Source organism: Ursus arctos, unplaced genomic scaffold (assembly GCF_023065955.2).
Source record: "Ursus arctos isolate Adak ecotype North America unplaced genomic scaffold, UrsArc2.0 scaffold_25, whole genome shotgun sequence".
Taxonomy (NCBI): domain Eukaryota; kingdom Metazoa; phylum Chordata; class Mammalia; order Carnivora; family Ursidae; genus Ursus; species Ursus arctos.
This window is the reverse complement of record NW_026622930.1, coordinates 35,010,533-35,038,061: the sequence shown is the minus strand read 5'-3', so window position 1 is coordinate 35,038,061 and position 27,529 is coordinate 35,010,533. Positions and strand designations below refer to the sequence as shown.

Sequence of the window (27,529 nt, the reverse complement as noted above, 5' to 3'; positions counted from 1 at the left end):
CACTGAAACTTACGGGTTCAATTTTTTTTATAGAGTCGGCCAATAAATTCAAACAAAGAACTGATCTGACAATGTATGTTACTGCACTGGCTGACCTGACCAGTATTTAGGCATAATGGTCACATTATCTTCACCGTACCACTATTTTTAAGGCAGGATTCACTGAGCTTACATTGAACTGTACTAAGCATTATCATGTATTAATCCATTTAATCCTTACCACTCTGTGAGATAAGAGCTATGCCCTTCCAGCCCCCACCCATCTCACCAAATTTTACAAATGAAACTGAGGCCCAGAGAGGATAAGTAATCTGTCCAAGGGCACACAGCTGGTAATGGTTGAGCTGGGATTCATACCTGGGCGCTCTGCTTTTAATAAATACACTACACTACCTCTGCTGTAATAATGGACATCATCTTCCCTTTTATCACTGTAATAGTAAACATAAAATCAAAATTAAAATTCAGAGCCAAGAATTTACTAAATCGGCTAATATCAAAATCAGCATGTTAAAAGAAACAAAGAAAGAATGACTTGTGTGTCAATACACCTACAGACTTCCAAGATCGTTCTTTCGCACCAATTTCCTGAATCCTCTCTTTCACAGCTTCCTCGGTGGCTGGTATGAGGACCATACTGTTGCTCAGAAGAGTAGCCAACTGACTGAGGAATTTCTGATAGTGTGATCGGGCAGTTTTGGTTTCCCAGCTGAATGAATGTGAAGGTTGGTCCAACTCAGATTTTTGTTTTTCCTTATGGATTGAATCTTGTTGATACTTATCCCAAATTTTCTGCCCATCTTTTGGTCCTTCAGAGTGAAAAATGTCTCTTTCAAAGTTCTTGGTCAGGATACCTTCACCTTTAACCTAAATATGCCAACACACATGTTAAACTTTCCATTTGGAATTTAATATGGAGACACTTGCTTTCTTCTTTAAAATATAAATATAGTCATAATACAAAACTTTAAGAGCAAGGCCCTCAAAAGAAATAAAGAGTTGGGGTCATAAGAGAGACAACGGCATACTCAAAAGAGCAAACTAAAACATCAAGAGGTATTAAAATGATCGTATGGAGAAACTGGTTTGAGAGCATAGGAAATTTAGGTTGGAGAAGCAGCTAACAGAACAGCTTCAGTTCATGAAGTTACACTCTTTACAGAAAATTTTGAGCTAATAAATGTAGAAAGAATGACAGAAATTTTAAAATCAGCATTTTGCTTCTAATAAAATAACTGATTTGGGCAAGGATCATCAATGAGTGTTAAGACAATTAAGTGAACAGTTGCGAGGGAAATGGATATTTCCATAAAAACTTCATTATGTTACAGAACATCACTTAGTAATAACAACTTTGATGATGCAAAAGTGTAAATGAAAGAAGTCCCATTTCTTCCCCCAACTTTTCCCTTGTACTCCTATAATTATCCTGCTTCCATTGTAAATAGCCTGGGGTGGGGGGAAGATGATTCTTGTACTTCTTTCCCAATCTCCCACAGGAACATTCTACCTTTATAAATTCTAGTCTTTTTTCCACCTTCTTGACGCCTTCAATTCTGGAAGCTGAGTAAATAGGTTCTGTTTCTGGACTTTTTGTCACATGAAACCAAGAAATAGAAAGAGAGCTAGAATTGTTGAAGTAAGGATGGGTTTGCATCGCTAAAAGTCTAGAAGAGGCAGAATAAAAGGGCAATGATAGAAAAGGTCAGAGTTGCATAGACGCTGGTTTGGGAGAGTTTTTCAAGAATGTGACCGATTAGTGAGAGAAGTGAAAAAAATGGGAAGTGTTACTGTGAATTACTTGAGGGCGCAATTAAAAATTGGAATTACTTTAAACTACTTTGAAAGTAGTTGCTGAATTTTTTCAAACGGAAACCCTCATGTTAATTGGATTATAATGGACCTTGTCTTACATTCAGATTATATAATAAACTGTTTAAGTCTAAGGATTTCAAAATAAACTTTCACCACTACCTTGACAATGGAGTGGCTCCCATCCTCCTCCAACATTCTTCTATAAAACCTCTACTCATCCTGTGAATTGCTATCTACTAGGGACCAGGCTCATGCCTTCCTTCTAAACCCAACTGATGACATAATTCTAGATTTCAAGATCCAATATAGATGAGCCACCAGTTTAGCTTTGTGATTGCTGTGCCTCGGTTTCAATGACTTTCACCTACACCTCTCTTCAACCCTTACATTCAGAGCCCAAAACCCAGACGTTGTCAGCAGCAGGAAGTAACCCACACCAGAAATCTAAAACTCCAATACTTCATTCTCTAACCACCACCTGTCCTCCAGTTCTCTCTCAGCTGGGTTCCTTCTACCGGTTCTACAGTATCACAGAGATCTAAGATCCGCCTTGTGCTTTCTCTCTGTACTTCAGAAAGGCTTCCAGTCAGCCATACCGCACTGCTTCCTCCGATCCTCCATAAGCAGCAGACCGACAAACCACTCAACATTTGCCAAGTATCTCTTGGAGTAACACCAGGTAATAAAAATTCTGTTTCTTTAAAAATCAATCAAAATTTATTCTCACCGTCATCATGAAACTATCCAAGGAATCTTCTTGTCCTTTCATATTCATATAAGGGGTGAATCCATCAGTACCTGCTAACGTTTTCTCCAAAAGGCCTGCTTTTCGCTCTGCCTTTTCTCTTTCAAACAGATGTACTCTGCGTAAGATATCAGTAGGTAACAACATCATGAAACCAAATCAATTTCAAACTTCAATTAAAAATAATTAAAAGAAATAATCCCCACTTAAAATATATTAACTATGTATATCAAGTAGAAATGTACTTCCTATGAAAAGAGCTCTGTGCAGTTACCTAACTATTTCTAGGGAGAGACTAGAAATGACAGAGAAATGGAGAGAAAAACAATCCAGTGCTGAGTCCTCCAGCAGATCCCCTGGGGAAGGTCAACTTTTAAACCACCCTTTTCCAGGGGAAATCTGAGCATGAATATCTGCCTGCAACTACTGGTAACACTGTGATGATTAGGAGGTTCCACAGGGATAAAAGTACTCCTATTTTAATAATACCTGAAGGGCTCTTCCCCTGGGATTTGATGAGAGGAAAGGGAATTAGAATAATGATGCAGCAGTAGAGAATAGCATATGTAAAAGCTGGTTTGATTATCAAATACACAAATAGCTAATTATTTGGTTTTTGTTTTGATTACTAATTGCAAGATTTGGTAATATTTTCTATCCTGTACCCACAGCTAGGTTAGTTTCAATCTATCTTCTATGTTTTTTTTCCCCTCATCTAAGAATTATAGCTTACAGAATTAGTGAATTTGGGTCAGTTCAAAAGAAATTATTTGTATTATCCAAATGGAAAATTTTACCTCAAAAGGTTATATTAGAGACATGCAGGACACACTCAAAAGGTCTAACACACCTGTAACTGTAACCCTAGAGTGACAGCAGAGACACAATGGTATAAAAACAATATTTGAAAAAATAATTCCCAAGATTCCAAACCCAATGAAAGACAATTGATAGATTCCATAAATTCTGTAAATCCTAAGCAGGACAGATACAAAGAAAGCCACACCAAGACACATCGTAGTCAAATTGCTACCAATAATAAGCACACATTATTCCCTTCAAAGGTACAACAAAAAGACTGATGATGAACTTCAACAGAAACTATAGAAGTCAGAAGATAATCGGATGACATCTTAGAGTGCTATAAGAAAAAATACTGGCAACCCAGAATTCTGTACTCAATAAAGAAAAAAAAGGCATTCAAAAAATGAAAATGAAATAATATAGTTTCAGAAGAAAAACAATGGAAAAACTATCAGAAGAAGAAGAAATGCTTTATAGGAAACACTAGAGGACATTGTAGTCCAAGATGATGACAAAGGGAAGACCCTGGGCTCACCTTCTCCATGGAGGCACCAGGCCGACATCTATTTGTACAGCAATTCTGCCTGAGGGGGAGTTGAGGGCTGACTGAGCAGCTTTTGCACAACAGAGGACAGGGGAGACCACATGGAGAGGCAAGATGGACAGAGATGCCTTGACTAATACTTCTGCAAGCTCTGGGTCACCGGCCCACATCGGCCTCAGATGCCTCAGGGCTGGGAGGGATAGCTGGAGGTTGGAAAAGCAACTGGAATGTGGAAGAACTAGCCCTGGAACCTTGCCCAGGGTGAAGGAGCTGCTAGAACTCTCTCTGGATCAGAGAGGCTGACAGGTGGCAGTTTGTGCTCCCCTTCCACTTTGGTGATGCAGATGGCAGCAGGGTTCCAGATGCTGTGGTTGACCTGCTGCCTCGGTAAGCACTGGGTGCCTGGCCCACACCAGCCTCAGACGCCCTGGGGCATGGAGGAACAACCAAGGTTTAAAAGAGCAGCTAGGGTGTAAAGGAGCTAGGTCTAGAAACTCGCTGGGCAGTGAGGGACAGGTGGAGTGCTCTCTAGATGGAGGGGCTGGGGAGCACCAGGGTTTACATTCCCCTTCCACCTTCATGGTGCAGATAGGGCAGGGTCCAGGCACCATGGCCAGACTGTCACACCAACAAACCCCCTGCCCCTGGCCCACACCAGCCCCAGATACCCTGGGGCACAGAAAAGCCACAGTTTAAAAGAGGCACTAAATAGAAAAGAGCCAGCCCTAGAACTCTGAAAAACAGCAGGGGGAGCTGCTAGAACTCTCTCCATGTTGAAGGGGCTGGTGAGCACCACAGTTACATTCCCCATCTACCTTGATAGTATGGATGGGGACCACATTAGTGAACAAGGTCCAGGCACCATAGTCAGCCTAATTCCTCAGTGATCCCCAGGCCCCTAGCCCACACCAACCCCAGCTTTCACACAAAGGCAGTCCCAGCATGGCACCCACTGGGACACCCCTGGCCCAGCAATCACTAGAGCTCCAGCCATCACACCAAGGTGATATAGGTCCACACCATTTCAGCTCCAGACAGCTTACTAGGGTACGCCCAGTGCAGAGCATTCTGGGGCCTTCTAGCTAATGCCTGCTTCGGCTCCAGCCGCCTTGCCACGGTGCCCCCTGCACAGAATGCCCTGCGAACTCCCAACCCATGCTCATCTCAGCTACAGCTGCCCTGCTGAACACCTCCTGCATGGGGCACTCTGGGACCTCAAGCCCACACCCCACCTCAGCTCCAGCCACCCCATCACAGAGCCACCTGTTGTTGAAAGGAATTAAAGGCCTAGGTAAATATAAAGATGCCCATGTCCATGGATTAGAAGACAACATTACTCCCCAGGGTCCCTCAGTCGGTTGGCCCCTCAGTCCAACTCTTAATTTCAGCTCAGGTCATGATCTCCAGTGTCGTGAGATGGAGCTCTGCACTCAGCGGGAGTCTACGTGAGATTCTCTCTCTCTCAAATAAATAAATATATCTTTTTTTAAAAGGATGACATTACTCCCCAAATTGATCTATAAATTCAACACAATTTCTATCAAAATCTCAGTTGTCTTTTTTACAGAAATTGACAAGCTGATCTTAATATTTATATGGCAAAGCAAGGGACCCAGAATAGCCAAAACAATATTAAAAAAGAAGATAAAGTTGGAGGACTCAAACTTCAAAACTTACCACAAAGCTGCAGTAATCAAGACAGTATAGTACTGGTATAATGATAGACATATAGACAAATAGAAGAGAATAGAGAGTCCAGAATTAACCCTCTGCATTTATGGTCAATTGATTTTTTTTTCTTCAAGATTGCCAAGACAACTCAATAGGAGAAAGAAGAATCTTTTCAACAAGTGATGCTGGGACAACTAGTGGATCTTCACATGAAAAAGAATAAATCCAGACTCCTAACTTGCATCATATACAAAAAATAGTCAAGATGTATCAGAAATATAAATTTAAGTGCTGTAACTGTGAATCTTAAGAGAAAATATATGTGTAAATCTTTGTAACACTGGATTAGGCAATGGTTTCTTAGATACGACACCAAAGACTTAATTAACAAAAAATAAACTTCCATCAAAATTAAAATACTTTGTGCTTCAAAAGACACTCTTAAGAAAGTGAAAAGATGGGGCACCTGGCTGGATTAGTCGGAGGGGCATGCAACTCTTGATCTTGGGGTCATAAGTTCAAGTGCCAAGTTGGGTGTAGAGATTACTTTTTTATTTTTTTTTTTAAGATTTTATTTCTTTGTTTGACAGAGAGAGAGACAGCCAGCGAGAGAGGGAACACAAACAGGGCAAGTGTGAGAGGAAGAAGCAGGCTCCCAGCAGAAGAGCCTGACGTAGGGCTCAATCCCAGAATGCTGGGATCACGCCCTGAGTCAAAGGCAGACGCTTAACCACTGCGCCACCCAGGCGCCCCAGAGATTACTTTAAAAAAAATTTTTTTTAAAAAAGAAAGTGAAAAGGTAACCCACATATGGGAGAAAAGACTTGTAAATCATTTATCTGATAAGGGTCTAGTGTCCAGAGCACATAAAAAGCACAACTCAAAAATAAGCAGACAACCCAATTTGAAATGGGCAAAGGAGGGGGCGCCTGGCTGGCTCGGTCGTTAAGCGTCTGCCTTCAGCTCAGGGTGTGATCCCGGGGTTCTGGGATCGAGCCCCGCATCAGACTCCTTCGCTGGGAGCCTGCTTCTTCCTCTCCCACTCCCCCTGCTTGTGTTCCCTCTCTCACTGCCTGTCTCTCTCTCTGTCAAATAAATAAATAAAATCTTTAAAAAATAAATAAATAATAAAATAAAATAAAATAAAATGGGCAAAGGAAAGACCCCACCAAAAAGGAGAATTACAGACCAATATCCCTGATGAACATGGATGTAAAAATTCTCACCAAAATACTAGCCAATAGGATCTAACAGTACATTAAAAGAATTATTCACCACACCAAGTGGGATTTATTCCTGGGCTGCAAGGGTGGTTCAACACCCACAAACCAATCAATGTGATACACTACATTAATAAAAGAAAGGACAAGAACCATATGAGACTCTTAATAGATGGAGAAAAAGCATTTGACAAAGTACGGCATCTTTTCTTGAATAAAACTCTTCACAGTGTAGGGATAGAGGGAACATGCCTCAATATCATAAAAGCCATATATGAAAAGCCCACAGCAAATATCATTCTCAATGGGGAAAAACTGAGAACTTTTCCCCCTAAGGTCAGGAACACGGCAAGGATGTCCACTCTCACCACTGTTGTTCAACATAGTACTAGAAGTCCTAGCCTCAGCAATCAGACCACAAAAAGAAATAAAAGGCTGAATCGGCAAAGAAGTGAAACTCTCACTCTTTGCAGATGATGATACTCTATGTGGAAAACCCAAAAGACTCTACCCCAAAATTGCTAGAATTCATACAGGAATTCAGCAAAGTGGCAGGACATAAAATCAATGCACAGAAATCAGTTGCATTTCTATACACCAACAATGAGACAGAAGAAAGAGAAATTAAGAAATCAATCCCATTTACAATAGCACCAAAAACCTTAAGATACCTAGGAATAAACCTAACCCAAGAGGTAAAGGATCTGTACTCAGAAAACTATACAACACTCATGAAAGAAGCTGAGGAAGACATAAAGAAATGGAACGATGTTCCATGCTCATGGATCGGAAGAACAAATACTGTTAAATGTCTATGCTACCTAGAGCAATTGATACGTTCAATGCAATCCCTATCAAAATACCATCCACTTTTTTCACAGAGCTGGAACAAATAATCCTAAAATTTGTATGGAACCAAAAAAGACCCTGAATAGCCAAAGGAATGTTGAAAAAGAAAACAAAACTCGTGGCATCAGATTTCCGGACTTCAAGCTGTATGACAAAGCTGCAATCATCAAGACAGCATGGTAATGGCACAAAAACAGACATATAGATCAACGGAACAGATGAACCCTCAACTCTATGGTCAACTAATCTTCGACAAAGCAGGAAAGAATATCCAATGGAAAAAAGACAGTCTCTTCAACAAATGGTGTTGGGAAAATTGGACAGCCACATGCAGAAGAATGAAACTGGGCCATTTCCTTACACCATACACAAAAATAGACTCAAAATGGATGAAAGACCTAAATGTGAGACAGGAATCCATCAAAATCCTTGAGGAGAACACAGGCAGCAACCTTTGTGACCTCGGCCACAGCAACTTCTTGCTAGACACTTCTCCAAAGGCAAGGGAAACAAAGGCAAAAATGAACTATTGAGACTTCATCAAGATAAAAAGCTTTTGCACAGCAAAGGAAACAGTTGACAAAACCAAAAGACAACCAACAGAATGAGAGAAGATATTTGCAAGTGACATATCAGATAAAGGGCTAGTATCCAAAATCTGTAAAGAACTTATCAAACTCAATACCCAAAGGACAAATAATCCACTCAAGAAATGGGCAGAAGACGTGAACAGACATTTCTCCAAAGAAATGGAGAATGGCCAACAGACACAGGAAAAAATGCTCAACATCACTTAGCATCATGGAAATACAGATCAAAACCATAATGAGGGGGCGCCTGGGTAGCGCAGTCGTTAAGCGTCTGCCTTCGGCTCAGGGCGTGACCCCGGCGATCTGGGATCGAGTCCCACATCAGGCTCTTCCGCTAGGAGCCTGCTTCCTCCTCTCCCACTCCCCCTGCTTGTGTTCCCTCTCTCGCTGGCTGTCTCTCTGTCAAATAAATAAATAAAATCTTTAAAAAAAAAAAAAAACAAACAAACAAACAAAAAAAAACCATAATGAGATATCACCTCATACCAGTGAGAATGGCTAAAATTAACAAGTCAGGAAATGACAGATGTTGGCGAGGATGTGGGAAAAGAGGGACCCTCCTGCACTGTTGGTGGGAATGCAAGCTGGTACAGCCACTCATGAAAACAGTATGGAGGTTCCTCAAAAGGTGAAAATAGAGCTACCCTATGACCCAGCAATTGCACTACTGGGTATTTACTCCAAAGATACAAATGTAATGATCCGAAGGGGCACCTGCACCTCAATGCTTATAGCAGCCATGTCCACAATAGCCAAACTATGGAAAGAGCCCAGATGTCCACTGACAGATGAATGGATAAAGAAGATGTGGTATACACACACACACACACACACACACACACACACACACACACACACAGTGGAATACTACTCAGCCATCAAAAAAATGAAATCTTGCCATTTGCAATAACATGGATGGAACTAGAGGGTATTATGCTGAGTGAAATAAGTCAATTAGAGAAAGACAATTATCATATGATCTCACTCATATGTGGAATTTAAGAAACAAAACAAAGGATCATAGGGGAAGAGAGGAAAAAATAAAACAGGATGAAACCAGAGAGGGAGACAAACCATAAGCGACTCTTAATCACAGGAAACAAACTGAGGGTTGTGGGAGGGAAGGAGGTGGAGGGATGGGTAACTGGGTGATGGACATTAAAGAGGACACATGATGTAATGGACATTGGGTATTATATAAGACTGATGAATCACTGAACTCTACCTCTGAAACCAATAATACAATATATGTTAATTAAATGAATTTAAATTTTAAAAATTGAAAAATAAATAAAAACAAATTTAAAAAATAAAATAAAATAAAATTGGGCAAAGGATTTGAATAGATATTTCTACAAAGAAGATATACAAATGGACAATAAGCACATGCAAAGATGCTCAACATCTTAAGTTTTACAGAAATACAAATTAAAATCACAATGAGATGCAACTTCATATCCACTAGAATGTCTATGATAAAAAAGATGAACAGTAACAAGTGGTGAGGATGTGGAGCAATTGGAATCCTCATACATTGCTGGTGGGAATGTAAAATGGTGCAGCTGCCTTGGAAAATAGTCTGGAAGTTCCTCAGAAGTAAACATAGAGTTACTTTAGGACCCAGCAATTCTACTTCCGAAGGCATTACTTAAGAGAAATGAAGCATACAGTCATATAAAAGCTCATACAAGAATGATCACAGCAGCATTATTCATAAGGCCCCTCCAAAAAAGGGAAACAACCCAATGTCCATGAACTGATGAATGGATAAGGAAACTTGGTATTTTCATACAACAGAATATTATTCCACCATAAAAAGAAGTGAAGTATATGGATTCATGCTTCAACATGGATCAATCTTAAAAATATTGTGCTAAATGAAATAAGTGAGACACAGAGGGCATATACTGTATGATTGCATTCATGTGAAATGTCCAGAAAAGGCAAGTCCAGAGAGAAAGAATGTAGATTAGTGGTTGTCAGAGACTAGAGAGAGAGTGGTATGGGGAGTAACTGCTAATGTACATGGGGTTTCTTTGGAGGGTGATGAAATGTTCTGGAATTGAATAGTGGTAATGATTGCACAACCTTGTGAATATACTAAAAACTTCTGAATTGTACACTTTAAAGAGATGAATTTTTCTTTTCTTTCTTAATGAAGTACAACTGATTAAAAGGGTGAATTTTAATGGTATATGAATTATATCTCAATAAAAATATCTTTTTGAACATAGTAATGTTGACTAAAGGTATTATAGGAAATCCTACTAAGTTTAAATTCTGTGATCAATCAGGAATATGGAGTTTATATACTATTTTCAAGGTTATGACAAATGACATGTTTGAAAACAAACTAGAAAATTTCCTACCTTAGACGGTTTTCTAGTTCTTTAATTCTTTCAGTTAGATCCCAGTTGCCTCTTTCAAGATTCTGAATATTGGTGTTTTTCAAAGATTTAATTCTGGTTAAAGAAGCAATAAGTTCCTCTAGGTCCTTGATATCATCTTTCAGGGACATTATCTGGAAAGACTGTTGCACATTATTTTCTTTGTAACTTTCTAGCTCATTCTTCATCTCTTGCAATGAAGTTTCCTTTATGAGGAGCTTGTTTTGAAGATTTCTTAGCTAATAAGAAAAGGAAATGTTACTTAAAATAATAATTTTGATTTTAGAAAACTCATGACTTTGAATCATTATGGGTATTTAGGTTATACATTGTTTATTAAAAAGACTTATTCATTTATTTTAGAGAGAGAGTGTGTGAGCAAGTGGGGGTTGGGCAAAGGGAGAAGGAGAGAGATAATCCTCAAGCTGACTCCTGAGTGCAGAGCCCAACTCGAGGCTCGATCCCATGTCCCCGAAAGATCATGACCTGAGCTGAATCAAGAGTCAGCCACTCTATTGACTAAGCCACCCAGATGCCCTAATTATACATTATTATACAATAAAATGAAGACTTTCAAATCTAACAGTATATTCCAATGCTACACGTATTTTAAACATTATTTCAAGGGGGGCCTGGGTGGTTCAGTTGGAAGAGCTTGCAACTCTTGATCTCAGGGTCATGAGTTTGAGCCCCATGTTGATTGTAGGGATTACTTAAATAAATACGTAAACTTATTTAAAAAATAAAATAAAAACAAAAGCAGTGTAATTTAAAAAAATCATATCAAAATGACACATAGGATTTGGACTAAGTGATTTTATTCTTATCAACATTAAAGTTGTTTAAATCTTGTTATAAGAGTAAATTATACCAACAATGAATTCTAGAATTCCTAGCAGAAAACAAATACTTAACATTTTGGCCATAGATATTTGCTTTATGCTGGTTGTGAAGGGGAATGTGTTCAGAGGCCTCTCTCCTAAAGAGATGCCTATGTATATACCATTTGTTTCCTGGCCTTGTCTGTGCTGATCAGAGAAATGGGTGGATAGGAGAGTGAGGAGAAATAATGAAGCTTAAATTGACTATATTTTTTTAGGCAAATAAAAGAAAGAAAAAATAATAAAGTTTTGAAAAGTGATGGCCTGTGAGAGGGGAAGCAACAGAAGAGAGCCACAAGCTGCTAACTGAAAAAGACCAGGGACGTCTGGGTGGTTCAGTTGGTTAAGCATCTGCCTTCAGCTCAGGTCATGATCCCAGAATCCTGGGATCGAGTCCAGAGTCAGGCTGGCTCCCTGCTCGGTGGGGAGCCTGCTTCTCCCTCTCCCTCTGCCATTCCCTGCCCCTACATTTATGCTCTCTGGCTCCTTCTATCTTCTCTGTCAAATAAATAAATAAAATCTTCTTTAAAAAAGCCTCTGCTCTTCCATCTGGTAAGTGAAGAAAGCTCACTAGATTAAGTGAGGTACTGCTAACATTCAGGGGTCAGTTAACTTTCAATTTAACCTAATTTGTTTAAATTTCTTAATAGACTTTGTATGATCCTGATAAACTTGTAAAAGAGGGGAAAGGGGGCAAATTTGATTTGACATTATAAAAAATCATTAGCTTTATAACCGGAAAAGTGTCAGGAATATTTAGTTATTGAAAAAAATTGCATTAATGACAAATGCTATAATTCCTAATAGCACAGGCAGTGGGAAGACCAGGCATTTTAAACTAAATTTTTAGTCCAGTATGTGTATAAAATATGTTCTAATTCTTAAAAATTCTGTGAAATTAAAACAATAAAATGAACCTTATATGTTTTCAAAACATACCTTTACATATTCTTTTTTATTACATCACCGCTAAAAACAGACACCTCAGTGAGGCTGTGGAGTTTATAGAGAAAGAAAGTATGAAAGAACAGAAAGACCTCAAAATTTGAGGAACAACAAGATAAACTGTGGCCATAGGCAAGTCAGTCAAATTTTCTTACCCACCTCACATTGTGTTTGTAAGAAATAAAAATAACATATATCAAGGACCTAACATAGTGTCTCTCACATACAAAAATATAATAGACTAAATTGAAAACATACAACTAAATTGCAGGTACACACTAAATTGAAGTCTGTGCTCCCTTGGAACTTGAAATTATGTCATACAAAAGGCACTCCACAAACTTCCCTAATTAGCTGCAGAAGTGAATAAGATACCTGAAATGGAGAAGAGGTGGTAGAGGGCACAGACAAGGTCATGAAGATGAAGTGGAAGATTTGAGCTCAAGCTAAAGCCCATTTCTCTTCATTGCCCAGCCACATCGACCGTAAGAATCCTCTGTGCTCATTCTTCATACACTGTAATTACACTTTTATCTCATTCAGTTTCTCATCCCTTATTCTCCACCATGGAAACTCTTCTCTCAAAAGTCACCAGTGGTCCCTTATCAGATTCAATCATTTCTTTTCAGTCATCATCATATTCCACATGTCACTAAAGCATTTGACACCACTGGCCATGCTCTCTCCTGGATATGGTCATTGGCACTTGGTATCCATTCCCACCCTATGATGTCTTCTTATTCTGCAGAACTAGAAATAAAACTTTGTTTCCAGAGCCCTTATGGGGGCCAGGATTCTCTAGGCCCATGGTTCTCAAACTTCAGCAATGCATCAGAATCACCTGGAGGGTTCATTAAAAAACAGATTGCTAGGCCTACACCCAGAGCTCCTAGTTTGGCATGGGGTCTGAGAATTTGTTTTCCTACCAAGTTCCCAGGTGATGTTCATGCTGCTGGTCTGGGGAACTGTGCTTTGAGAGCTAGGCTATGCGTACTTGAGCTGCACCAAAGAGATGCGTTCCCACGAAATTTAGAATAGAGAGGAGGCCATTTTCCCACCACGAATTATGCTGATAAGCAAGGTCAAGGAGCCAGAGAAAAATATCGAATTACTTAGCTGACAGCTTCGTGGAGGTTGACAAGCAGCTGTGCCTTGTGCAGTAAAGGCTCAGCAGGGGTGTCTGGCTCAGTCTTGGGCTGGGGTCATGGCTGGGGTTGCGATCTCAGGGTCCTGGGGCCAGCCTGAGTCAGGCTCCTGGCTCAGTGGGGAGTCTGCTTCCTCTCTGCTCCTCCCCCTTGGTCCTCTCTGTCTCTCTCTCTCTCAGATGAGTAAATAAAATCTTTAAAAACTAAAAATAAATAAAATGAAGGCTCAGCGACAGTAGCAGCAACTTCCTGACCTCAGGACCTCATCCACGGTGTGTGTCCTTGAACTCATTCATCTAGTCCTGGCCCCGGCTCCCACACCCAGACCTTCCAATCACTTTGTATACATAATTCTCTGCATTAAATCATTTTCGGTTTGAAATACTTAAGGTGGCTTCTGCTTTCTGCAGTGAATCCATGACTGATCCTTGGCATTTGTGAAACTCCTTTTTCTCTCCCTCCCTGATTACTTCTTTCCAGTTTTCTTTGGTGGTTCTTTTTCTCTTGCATGGAGGCATTCCTTGTGCTGATATTAAGGAACTGTGCTAAACTGGATGTAACAAATCCTATACTGCGGCGGGGGGGGGGGGGGTGTTTTTAAATGACCACAAAAGATGTAAATGAATGTATGGGTTTAAATGCATCTTACATTTTATAAATGTTCCCGGGGTGAAAAAGAGTCTGGAATTGAATGAACACTTCCTGGCCAGCCCCACAGTCTCCAGGGTCGCACTGACTTCATCATTTAGACTGCTTTTTAATTCCATTTTTGGCACAGACCAATATTTTTTAAAAAGTACTACTCCATTTCCCCCAAAATATGCATTATTAAAAGCTGCTCTATAGTCCTGACCCTTAAACAATTCTCAAAGGATACTACAGCCTTCCTACCATAGAGGAACATGGCTTGTAATATGAAGTTGGGTTTTTAGGACATTCAGACAAAATTCTGAATAGGAATCAGTTTTGCAGTCTGAAGTAGTGAGGAAAGGAATTCTTTAAAAAAAATTACAGTATCATTAAACTAAAATTTCTTAGAATAAAATACAACCACTAGTGAAATAGTAAATTAAACAAATTCTCCCTAGAGAAAAGGAGTGATTAGTTAAGAGAATTCACCATCACCAGTTGATAATGAAATGGTTTGGTTTGAATTTTTCTAACTTGTGGTAAATAAACTCTAGGGTCAGATTTTTCCCCCTTCTTACTTTTCATACAAGTAAAACCTTTTACTCCTATGTTAGCTATTACAAAGGAGCTATTCTTTTGTAGCATTTTTTTTTTTTTTAACTAGGCTCCATGCCCAACGTGGGGCTTGAACTCATGACCCTGAGATTAAGAGCTGCATACTCTTACTAAGTCAGCCATGGGCCCCTGTAGTGTTTTTTGTTTGTTTTGAGCATGCTCACTCCTTTCCCCAGGTATTCATTTGTCAGTTTCTACTTGTTACCAAAATATGATTTGCTGCATCCCTATGTCTGTGTATTGCAGATCAGAGCCTGCTTTAAGACTGACTTAGTTAATCATAAATTTATTTACTTAAAATAATGGGCTAAGTATTTCATGAAAAACCCATTTAGAAAAGACCTTTTAATAATAAGATCAAATGTTTTAAAAATGGAAAGTTCAAAATTCATTTACATTTTTGTAAAAACATGTTAATTAGATCAGAGTCATTTTTGATTAACCCCTTTTTTAAATCCTTCCCTCTAGTTACTAGGTCTGTTCATTTTACCTCTAATATGTCTCTCATATCTATCCCTCTCTCCCCATGCCTGCTGCCTTGCTGCCTTTGTCTTGTTTTAGGGCCCCACTGTCCATCTCTTACTTGGTCTTCCTGCTTCCCATCTAGCACCTAAGCCATTCTTTATTTGACCAACAAGTCTTCAGTAGCTTATATGTTCATGTGACAGGAGAAAAATTAAGAACTCTCAAAAATTTCCCAGCTCATCAGGGAAACCAATTATAAAACAAATAATTAGAATATAACTTAACAGGTACAATACTAGTGGTATGAACAGAATGTTCCAAGAACATAAGCAAAGGATACCTATTCTCCTTAGTTGTAATTTCACATCATATAATATCACTCTTCTTTTAAAGGTCATATGATAACTCTATGTTTAGCTTTTTGAGTATAAAACATTTTTGAAATGACAACACTTTAGAAGGAAGGAAAGATTAGTGGTTACCAGGGGTTGAGGGTAGGAAGGAAGTGGGTGTGAATATAAAATGGCAACAGGAAAGATCTTTGTGGTCTTCAAACTGTTCAGTATCTTGACTGACTGTTTAGAACTTTATACACACAAACAAATGAATACAAGTAAAACCAGGGAAATGTGAATAAGATTGGTGGACTGGGTAGGCCGTGTTGCATTAATGTCAATATTCAGGTTGTTACATTATATTATATTTTGCAAAATTGACTATGGGATAAACTCAGCAAAGTGTATAAAGGATCTCTCTCTATTATTTCTTAAAACTGCATGTGCTTTTTCAATTATCTTAATAAAAACTGCAATTAAAATTAATAATAATTGGTTCTGCTATATTTTTCTTTAGCAGCAAAATTGGCATTGCCTCCACTCACCCCCTCCAGGGGGTACATCTACCAGGTGTCTACTATTTGCCTTATTACTAAAGAAAGAAAAAACATCTTAACTCCATAAATACAGTCATATTGCCCTCACAAATAAAAAATTTCCATGAAAAATCAAACTAAAAATACTGGCAAAACACTTTAAATTTATTTTAAGTTTAACACACCAGGACTTACTATACATATTAACAGTAACATTTTTTTTACAAGTTGTTTAACTCCTGTTTATTCCTACAGAAACCTATCCATCACTATGCAAGAGTTTTAATTCAACATCACAGTGCCTAAACTAGACAACACAATCACCAACTGAACACTTTAATATTAATCACTTCCATATCTGGCTTTTCTTAAATATAGCCCCTCTTGCACCTGTTCCTCCATTATTGGGCAGAAACACATGATAATTATTTTTGTATGTTCCACAAAGAAATAAAGTTGATTATAACAAAAAATTTTAAATTCATGCAGTGTACAGAAAAACTGCCTTATCAAGACAATTGTGTTCCTGTGGGATTAAATAATAGGTTAGTGGAAAAGAGAAAGCTGACTCATGCTGATGGTATTCTGTTGAAATCACTAGATTATTTTACTAATATATATACCATCTAAAGCCAAGTCAAAATGACACCTTGTAAAGCCTTTCATATATCTGCTTTGATAAATAGATTAGGAATATTTATAGTTACCAAATGACAGATGTACATGTAGAGAATTGCTTTTAAAAAGTACTTTGAGGGGGCGCCTGGGTGACACAGCGGTTAAGCGTCTGCCTTCAGCTCAGGGCATGATCCCGGCGTTATGGAATCGAGCCCCACATCAGGCTCCTCCGCTATGAGCCTGCTTCTTCCTCTCCCACTCCCCCTGCTTGTGTTCCCTCTCTCGCTGGCTGTCGCTATCTCTGTCGAATAAATAAATAAAATCTTTAAAAAAAAAAAAAATCTTTCCAGTGTCATAAAATGGATTGTATCTATATAAACTCCATTTAAATTTAAGCTCTATTCACCTTTATGCTAAAGGAAGGAAAATATTAGAATAAATAAAATTGAAAGAAATATGTTTTTATCTACATATCTATAGATATATATATTTTCTATTTTGAGAGAGAAAGTGCATGCGAGTGAGGGGGAGGGGCAAAGAGAGAGGGAGAGAGAGAATCTTTTTTTTTTTTAAATATGTATTTTTTAATAATGATACAACTCTTTTTTTTTTTAAGATTCTATTTATTTATTCGACAGAGATAGAGACAGCCAGCGAGAGAGGGAACACAGGCAGGGGAAGTGGGAGAGGAAGAAGCAGGCTCATAACGGAGGAGCCTGATGTGGGGCTCGATCCCATAACGCCAGGATCACGCCCTGAGCCGAAGGCAGACGCTTAACCGCTGTGCCACCCAGGCGCCCCGGAGAGAGAGAATCTTAAGTTGGTCCCACGCCGATTGTGGAGCCTGACTCAGAGCTTGATTTCATGCCCCTGAGATCATGACCTGAGCCAAAATCAAGAGTCAGATGCTTAACCAACTGAGCCAGCCAGGTACCCCTCTATGTCTATATATTTAAATAAAGCCTGGAGTCAGGCTATTGATAGATGAGATACCAGAAAAGAGGCCCCAAGGAATAAGGCCACTGTTGTGGGCTGAGTTTTGTCCTCCCAAAATTCATATGTTGAAGTGCTAACCCCCAGTGACTCAGAATGTGACTATATTTGAGGACAAGGACTTTTAATTTTATTTTTTAAAAGATTTTATTTATTTGTCAGAGAGAGAGAGAGAGAGAGAGCGCGCGAGAGAACAAGAGCACAAACAGGGGGAACAGCAGGCAGAGGGAAAAACAGGCTCCCCCCTGAGCAAGGAGCCTGATGCAGGACTTGATCCCAAGACCCTGGGATCATGACCTGAGCTGAAGTCAGAGGCTTAACCAACTAAGCCACTCAGGCGTCCCAGGGGCTTTTTTTTTTTTTTTTTTTTTTTTTTGGTGAAAGATTTATTTATTTATTTGAGAGAGAGAGAGCAACGTGAGTTTGTGGGGGGGTAGAGGGAGAGCGAGAAGTCTCAAGCAGACTCTCCGCTGAGCGTGGAGCCCAATTCAGGGCTCGATCCCAGGAACCCAAGATCATGACCTGAGCAGAAATCAAGAGTTGCTGCTTAACTGACTGAGCCACCTGGGTGCCCCAAGGACAGGGTCTTTAAAGAGGTAATTAAGTTAAAATGAAATCTTTAGGGTGAGCCATAAGCCTACATGATTGATGTTCTTATGAGAAGAGGAAATTTGGACACAGTTATAGAGGGAAGACTGTGTAAAGACACAGAGAACAGACGCCCATCTATAAGCCAAGGAAAGAGGTCTCAGAAGAAACTAACCTTCTCACCACACACACATACACACGAAGTCATTATGTGAGGTGACGGAAGTACTAATTAACTTTATTGTTGTCATTATTTAGCAAAATATATGTATATCAAAACATCATATTGTACATCTTAAACTTACATAATGTTATATGCCAATTATATGGCAATAAGTCTGGGAGGAAGTGGAAGAGGAGGAGGAGGAGAAGTAGTAGAAGTAGAAGAAGAAACTAATCCTGCCAAAACCTTGTTTTGGATTTTTAGCATCCAGAACTGTGAGAAAAATTTCTATTATTTAAGCCACAGCCTGTGGTACTTTGTTAGGGCGGCCCTAGCAAACTCATACACACTCCATAGCTAGCTACTTATTTGAAAGGCTGGTCAGTGTCCCATAACATCAGCATTCAGAACATTTTACTGAACTGACCACAGAGGCAGTGCCGGCATAAACAGCCAGTATCTCTAACAACGACGAGGGCCTCTGGGATTCAATCATGGTTATCTATAAGACTATCTCTTGCAACATATAGCCTGAGGGCACTTGAGCTCAACTAAAGAATTCCTACAGGGGCGCCTGGCTGGCTCAGTCAGCAGAGTATGCAACTCTTGATCTTGGGGTTGTGAGTTTGAGCCCTACATTGGGGGTTGAGATTACTTTAATAAACAAATAAACAAACTTTAAAAAAACCCAAAAATACTCTCTAGTTCATCACCGGGTGTTAAGGGAAAAGTCAGGTCATTTCCTACAAATGTGTTTTCTTTCTTTTTCATCTGTTGATGTTACTCATACGTTTCATCAAGTGTTTAATTTTAAAGATTTTATTGATTTATTTGACAGAGAAAGAGAGAGCACAAGCAGGAGGAGCAGCAGGCAGAGGGGGGAGGAGAAGCAGGCTTCTCACTGAGCAAGGAGCGTGATGCAGGGTTTGATCCCAGAACCCTGGGATCATGACCTGAGCCAAAGACAGACATTTAACCCACTGAGCCACCCAGGAGCCCCGTTTCATCAAGTATTATAAAAGACTAGTGGATATTTGACATTTGGTGCTATGTTTTAAATAGGAACTCAACCTTTCCATTAAAAAATGCTTAAAGCATATAATTGATTGTTTTTACAAAACTTTTGAGCACGGCAGTTCCTAAACACTATTTTAACATTATAACATTTAGCAGTCAACTCAAAAGCACTTAACTACATATGATCTTCAGAAGGATTTATCTGGCAAAAGACAGATTTGGGTGTAAATTAGTGCTCCTCAGTGATAAGACAGTTCAATATGGAGAAAAAAGCAAAACTGAGTTAAGATAATACTTAGAGCCCCTTATCAGAATGTTTCTCTCCCTACTTTTACAGAGGATATAATTTCCCTTGGCATTTTATTTTCAGATAATCCATATACCTCAGCTAAAAGATTCTTGTTTTTCACCAGCAAACCAGTAAGGTCAGGACGGACCGGGTCAGCTGCCCTTTTGTTGTACATCATTGGGTTCTTGGTGGGAATCACAACAGGTGGATCAAAACAAGCCTACAAAGAGAAATTACAAATTAATTAACTAAACATGTACCTTATTGATCAAAACCAACAATGTTCTAACCCACACAAGCTCAAATAAGTAGCTTTAAACAGAATACAACTTTAAAATATTCATTTTGAGGTGCTGTGGGTCTCAGGAAAATAACAAGTAACATGTTGACCTAAAAGACTACTTTACATTTTTTAAAAAATTGCTATCTGATAATTTATAACACCTTAAATAAAGCACATCTAAGTAAATATAATTTCTAAGAGTATAGGAATCAAGAAAACACATATATCTGGGGAAATTTCAACTCACATCCAATAAAACCGTTACAGAAACTTGAAATATTAGAAGGCCACTGATGAAAGATATACCAGTATTTGTTTTATTTTTGGTTACAAACCAATTCTTATGCATTATATTATTATACAAATTAATTTTTTAAAATCTGATTTCAGTAAATCAATAATTTTATGTTTCTTCCACACCTACACTGAGGGTAAAGATTAGGGCATATTTACCTGTAATACAGTATCTTCTCCTATAGTTAAAAGGGTGTGCAAAGTGTAATTGTAATTAGTATAACTTTGTTAAGAGCAAAGTTTATATGATTCAAATAAAACCAAGAAAAATGTATTAACATAAATCTCTAAGAAGTGTTTAAATGTTTCACATGGTGCTTAATGTACTAAAGGAACAAAATGTATTTTTCTAAAGTTATCAGGTTTTAGAATTTTATGCTTAACAAGATACCAGGAAATAGAACTGCACAAGAGAATACAAAATAACTGTTTAACTAGTTAAAGAAATAAAAGAGGGGTGCCTGGCTGACTCAGTAGGTGGAGAGTGCAACTCTTGATCTTGACATTGTGAATTCAAGCCTCAGTTGGGTGTAGAGATTACTTAAAAATAAAATCTTTGGAGTGCCTGGGTAGCTCAGCCAGTTAAGCATCCAACTCTTGATTTTGGCTCAGGTCATGATCTCAGAGTCATGAGACTGAGCCCTGAGTTGGGCTCTGCGCTGAGCATGGAGCCTATATAAGATTCTTTCTCTCCTTCTCCTGCTGCCCCTCACTCCCCACCCCGCTTGCACACTCTCTCTCTCTAAATATATACATACATATATAAGTATATATATATGTAATATATATATATTAAAATAAAAATAAATTTTAAAAATCTTTCATAAAAAGATAAAGAAATAAAAGAGAATTTTGAAAATATAAATAACTCACAAGACCACAAAGAATAAACATGGTGGAAAAAACAACCAAATAAGATTTCTAGAAATGGAAAGTATAATAATTTTAATTCAAAAACTGAATGGACACTTTAAAGAGCAGATTAGACCTAGCTGAAGAATGAGTGAATTTATATGAAGGAATTATCAAGAGAACAGCATATAGGGAAAAATAAGTGGTAAATGTAAAAGAGAGTTCAAAGACACAGAGAAGAACATGAGGTGGTCTATCATATGTCTATTCGGAGCCTAAGAAATTTATAACTTAGAGAATGGGAAGAGGCAATATTTAAAGACATAATGCCTGAGAATTTTACAGAATTGTTGAAAGGTATCAATAAAGTGGTCTAGCAAATCCCAAGAAGAGTAAAAATAATTCCTCGGGTGCCTGGGTGGCTCAGATGGTTAAGCATCTGCCTTTGGCTCAGGTCATGATCCCAGGGTCCTGGAATGGAGCCCCACATCGGGCTCCCTGCTCAGCAGAGAGCCTGCTTCTCCCTCTCCCTCTGCTGCTCCCCCTGCTTATACTGTCTCGCTCTGTCAAATAAAATAAATAAAATCTTTAAAAAAAAGAATTCCTTACCTACACACTCATAATGAAATTGCAGAATATCAAAGAAATATCTAAAAAGCAAATAGAAAGGACAGATAATTACAAAGAAATAGCTGTTGGACTGGTGAATGACTTCTCAATAATACAGATGCTAGAAAACAGCAAAATGATAGCTGTAATGCACTAAGAAAAATAGATCATCTTTCACTGACTCTGAGACACAAGTTTTCACATCTCTGCAACTGGGATGCATCTTTTTAAAAAAAGATTTATTTATTTATTTGGGGGGGTAGGGGCTGAGAGAACCCCAAGCAGACTCCCTGCTAAGCATGGAGCCCAACACAGAGCTCAATCTCGCAACCCCGAGATCACGATGTGAGCCAAAATTGCAAGTCGGATGCTTAACTGACTGAGCCACCCAGGTGCCCCTAACTGGGGTGCATCTTAAAGTTGGTGCCATTTCATATTGTGGATAAGTTAGGTGGCAACATTTTTAAATTTTGTAATAGTGCATAAAACAGTAGTGTTTCTTCAGATCAAGGATAGATTATAACTGGCAGTCGGAATTTTATACTGAATGAAATTATGTTTTAATATGGGGTAGAATAAAGACATTTTGGCAAACAAAAACTGAATTTACCAATATGCGCTAATTTAAGAAAATTCTAAAGGACAGATTTCACATAGAAAATTAACTCACAAAGTCTGAAATACAAGCAAGAATAGTGGACAAAAAATAATAGTACATGTGTGGGTATATCTAAATAAGCATTAATTTAAAAAATCTGATTTGTGGGGTTGAAAATAAAGAACAGAACCAATACAAGACCAAAAAAATGCATATACATTGAGAGGAGAAAAACAGTTTAAAGCACTATAAAATCTTCAGATTTCTCAGAAGTAACATAAAAATTTCAGTTTACTTTGTTAATTATACATGTTAAGATAGCTAATATAACTACTAAGGAGACATATAGCGTATAACTTCTAAACTAGTAGAAAAGGAAAAAGTGGAATAAAAAAATTAATACAAACAACAAAACAAAAATATAATCAGCTTTTGGCATGATAAGAGGAAGGAAAAGGAAACAGAAAAATATTGGGACAATAGAATAGGCATAATGTAATGACAGAAATATATCCAAATAGTAATATCAATAAATGTAAATGGACTAAACTTTCCAGTTAAAAGCAAAGATTATCAACATTATTTGAAAAAGCAAAAAGAAAAAGAAAACTCACATGTCAAATAAGAGTTTAACAGATAAATAACTTGCGGTATATTCATACAATAAAATATTACACAATGATTAAAATTATTAATAATTGTACATACATCGACACAAATCTCACAAAGCAAAAGAAGTAACAAAAGAATAAAAGCAGTATAATTCCATTCAAATAACCTTTCAAAATGGATACAAATAATTTTAATTAGGGATACATAAAGGGTGATTAAACTAGGAAGAGAAACAAGGAATGACTAACACAAAATTCAAAGTATCTACTGCTTTGGGGCATGGCAGCTTAGTCAGTTAAGGGTCCAACTCTTGATCTCAGCTCAAGTCTTCATCTCACGGTCGTGAGTTCAACCCCCGCGCTAGGCTTAAGGCCCAGAATGGAGCCTACTTAAAGAAAGTTTTAAGTTAAAATAAAAATAAAATATCTATTATTTCGAATTTTAGGTGGCCGCAAAGGGATTCAGTTAGGAAGCGGCACACAGGAAGTGTCTCTGGTACAGGCAATATTCTATGAAACTAGGAAGCAGGTTCACAGGTACTTGTCTTATTATCTAATCTGTGTGTATACATTTTATTATTTCTAAGTATGACATATTTTTAAAAATAAACTCATACACAAAACAGCATACTTTAAAAAGATGCCAATATATTCAAAGACATATATCAAACATATTAGATTGAGAGGAGACAGAAATGGAGATGGAAAAAAAAAGGAAGAGGAACCTTGCACAGAAAGAATTTAATGTACCATGAACTAACATGACTAACTTGACAGCATACCTGAGATCTAACACAAGAATACATTGATTAAAATGTGCTAGGTGTCTTATTTAGTACATTGCAATATCATTACAATTTTTTAAAATAATCGTATTTAATAATACTTTTTATTCCCTCTTAATACGTCAGTGCATATTTAGCTTTCAACATTTAAGAAAGGCATGTACAGAAAATGTACATTATTTTTTTGCAATATCATTAAAATAAAAACACCAATAATAAAAATAAAAATAATAACTACTATATCCAATTAGGCTATTAATTTATAAAAACAAGAAATAGTCACCCTGTAATTTATTTTTTGTAGGTAGCTTTTTCAAATACAGCTTTTTACGTTTTATTTCATATTTCGAAGATATGGACAAGGAGGCATGCTGGATAAGAATACTCACTGCAGCTTGTTTACATAAGAAAAAATAAAATGTATAAAAATTGTGATATATTAATTTGTAATGAAATTCTATGCAGCAGTTAATGTGCACAGACTAAGCTTACATGACTCAAAAAGAACAACTTTCAAAAACATAAGATTGAATCCAAATAGCACAGCAGAAAACTATGTCTAGAATACCATTTATGTAATTTTTTAAATGCCCAAAACAGAAGTATCCACATACACGTAAGAACATAAAGGTTATATACTTAGTTCAGAATAGTTATCTCTGAAAAGAAAAAAAAAAAGAAAAAGGTCCAAGATGGTCAAATAACACTTCATAGAGGCTTGTAATAGCAGCTGCCTTAACCCCTCCGTCTCTCACCACCTCAGACCCTGGGTGCACTCACCCCCCTTCACTCTAGTAACCAAGATGCCTAATGCTCAACAGCAGGGACTCCAGGGCCTGGGCCAGTGCTAGGAATGGCAAAGATTCTTACTGGTTAACGTCTGATCCTGCTTGTTAAAATTTTTTATATCATCCACCCCAAAAACTGGGGATGGGATCAAAAGTTACACAACAGTCTTCAACTGTTACCAGTGAAGTGTTATCTCTCTCTTTTTTTAAGATTTTATTTTTAAGTAATTTCTACACCCAACATGGGGCTGGAACTCATGACCCTGAAATCAAGAGTCACATGCGCTACCAACTGAGCCAGCCAGGTGCCCCAGAAGTTTTCTCTTTTAAAAGAGTAAGTGAAACAAATTTGGAGAAAAATGTCAAATTTAAATCTGTGTGGTGGGTATGTGTGTATACACATATATATATACACGTAACATTTCTTTATCTATTCATCCGTTGGCTAATTTACTTTTACTATAAAACATTTCCTCTCCTAGCAAAGAAACTAGGCTTGTCATCCTCATTTAAAGCCAATAGAGGTAGGAGGAAATAAACTATTCTAACCCCCATCTTCACCCCAAGTTCAGACTTCACCCTCTAAGAGCTGTACGGTAAAGACTGGGTGGATCTTTCTCATGGTCTTACAAATATTAATGGAAGGGACATCAACTGATCCAAGAGGATATTTAATTTTCAGAAAGATTCTCATTATGGTCTAGCCCTAATAAAACAAGGCTGTAAATCAAGGGGGTAATTTGGTGCACTAGAAAGTAATGGGACTCAGACTACTTAGTTCTACCCCCACATCACTGTGGCCTCTCTTGTATTATTTCCTAATTTGGAAAATGGTGGGGTTGGATCAAATTAACTTAGAGGCCCTCTAGAGTCTACTTTTATATTGTTTTGGGAGTGTTGGGCCTCAGTGAATTGTCAGAATTACGAAAAAGGCAAAATATAGATAAAATCCACTTTGAGGTTCCATTAGATTTAGATGCTTCACTGCTCCTTATTCTATTTTTTTTTAAAGATTTATTTATTTGAGAAAGAGAGAGAGGGAGAGAGCGTGTGTACGTGCGAGAAGGGGGTAGGGGCAGGGGGAGAGGAAGAGAGAGAATCCTCAAGAGAATTCTCAAGAAAGAATCCCTGAGATCATGACCTGAGATGAAACCAAGAGTTGGCTGCTTAACTGTCTGAGTCACCCAGGCACCCCTGCTCCTTCTTCTACGGTCAAGCCAGGGATCAAAAGAAATGAAAGATCATTTAACCTCATGTCTTGAGTCATTCAATAGCAAAGACATGAAAGGGTGCAGCACAGGCAAGTGGACAAACAGAACTAGACTTTCCTTTCTTCTAGCTCTCAATTGTGTAAGAGTTGTTTTATCTCTACCTTCTAATAATGGGGCAAAAAATAAATGCCAGTGTACAACTCACCACTGGGCTATTTTTCTGAGATGTGTGAGCTGATAGATGCTTGACTTTTGATGACTTAGCCTCATGGAGCCCTTTGCTTTGGCCAGTAGTAGGCCTTCCTGGATCTGAGTGGTTTAAAAACTGGAGAGGGCCTGACATGCTGGAGATAAAAGAAGCATGAAACATATCTAGTAATGGTGATCCAAGGTGCTTCCACGGACAGTCTGCATAGAGCAGTCAGGAATTGATGCTGAGGTATGCCCAGCATCAACAGCAATGTCTTCACGAAGGATCCACTTCTGATCCTCACAGCTTAGCCAGACTTCAGAAGGAGCTGTCCGCTGAACCTGTTGCTTGGAGACAAGGCAGATCTAGTTTCTAAAGATAGTATCAAACCACTGTTTAAATTGTAACTGGTTGAAACAGCCTGCTAATGTACATATATGCACTCATATCATACTTAAATGCTACTTATTAATCATATTTACACACACCTGACTTGCAAATATCTTTCATTTTCAATTTCTCTATCAGGAACTCTAACTATATTCCTTGAGATTCAGCCAAAAGATAAAAAGTCTAACATGAGTTAATAATGTAGCATCTGATAGCTCATAGTGTTCTTTCTGCTCAGAGGAATGTAAAATGTAACTTTACATTATAATTTTTATAAATTCGGTTTCCCAAGAACTTCAGTACTGCCTTAAATCCATAATCCCTACCCAGTTCAATTTCATATATTATCTTTCTTTTCTAAAGTTAAAGTAAAAGAAATAGAGGAAAGCCATCTTCCATATGTTTATTAAGCAATAAGATGGAGATATCTTTTTCAAGATCGGGGGATATATGGGGGGGGAGAAAGCAAATTTAGAAACTGTGCATGTAAGCAGAGGGGCTGCATGTAAGCGGGGTATGTGTTTCCTTTGGTGGTTGGTATCTTCCAGAAAAATTGAACTTTCCCAGAATACAGGAATTTTCATAGAGAAAAAAAAATCAAGGTAGTGTGATTTGAATAACATGGAATAGAAAGCATGAAGCCCTGATTTTATTCACTAACCCTGAAATCCATTTTGAAATTCCTGTATTATTTTGTTTTACTGATATTAAAGGCAATTATTAAAGAGCAAATATCTCTGGGGCGCCTGGCTGGCTCAGTCGGTAGAGCATGTGACTCTTGATCTTGGGGTTGCGAGTTTGAGCCCCACATTGGGTGTAAAGATTACTTAAAAATAAAATCTTTATAAATAAATAGAGTGCAAATATCTCTTAACGAGACTTTAGTCTTTTCTTCATTTTCATTATTTAATACTTAAAATCATTACTACATTAATTCCTTTTCTAAGAACCAAAGAAGAGAATCAAAAAACAACTTAAGTTTTGGTGAATGAAAAGGGACAAGAAACTGCTCCTCAGTCCTGGAATGAGAATGAGAGTGGAGACAAAAGACTTCTTAAGAATTCTATTCTTTA

At 38.0% G+C, this 27,529-nt stretch overlaps 1 protein-coding gene across 16 annotated transcripts in view; it reads right to left on the bottom strand.

Moving 5' to 3' along the window:
- The window catches only part of LOC113246311 (coiled-coil domain-containing protein 170-like), a 45,821-nt gene that overhangs the window by 11,727 nt on the left and 6,565 nt on the right, over positions 1–27,529 (bottom strand). For 7 of the 16 annotated variants that reach the window (XM_057318596.1, XM_057318597.1, XM_057318600.1 and 4 more), the window contains 5 exons: positions 26,082–26,413; positions 19,940–20,065; positions 10,608–10,864; positions 2,543–2,678; positions 556–867 (listed from right to left, as the gene is read on the bottom strand). In XM_057318596.1, coding sequence (XP_057174579.1) covers positions 556–867; positions 2,543–2,678; positions 10,608–10,864; positions 19,940–20,065; positions 26,082–26,246 — 996 coding nt within the window. In that variant the 5' untranslated portion in view covers positions 26,247–26,413. Of the gene's footprint in view, positions 1–555; positions 868–2,542; positions 2,679–10,607; positions 10,865–19,939; positions 20,066–21,883; positions 22,116–26,081; positions 26,414–27,529 lie in introns of those variants that run through there. The other 9 variants (XM_057318598.1, XM_057318606.1, XM_057318607.1 and 6 more) reach the window with 4 other exon arrangements.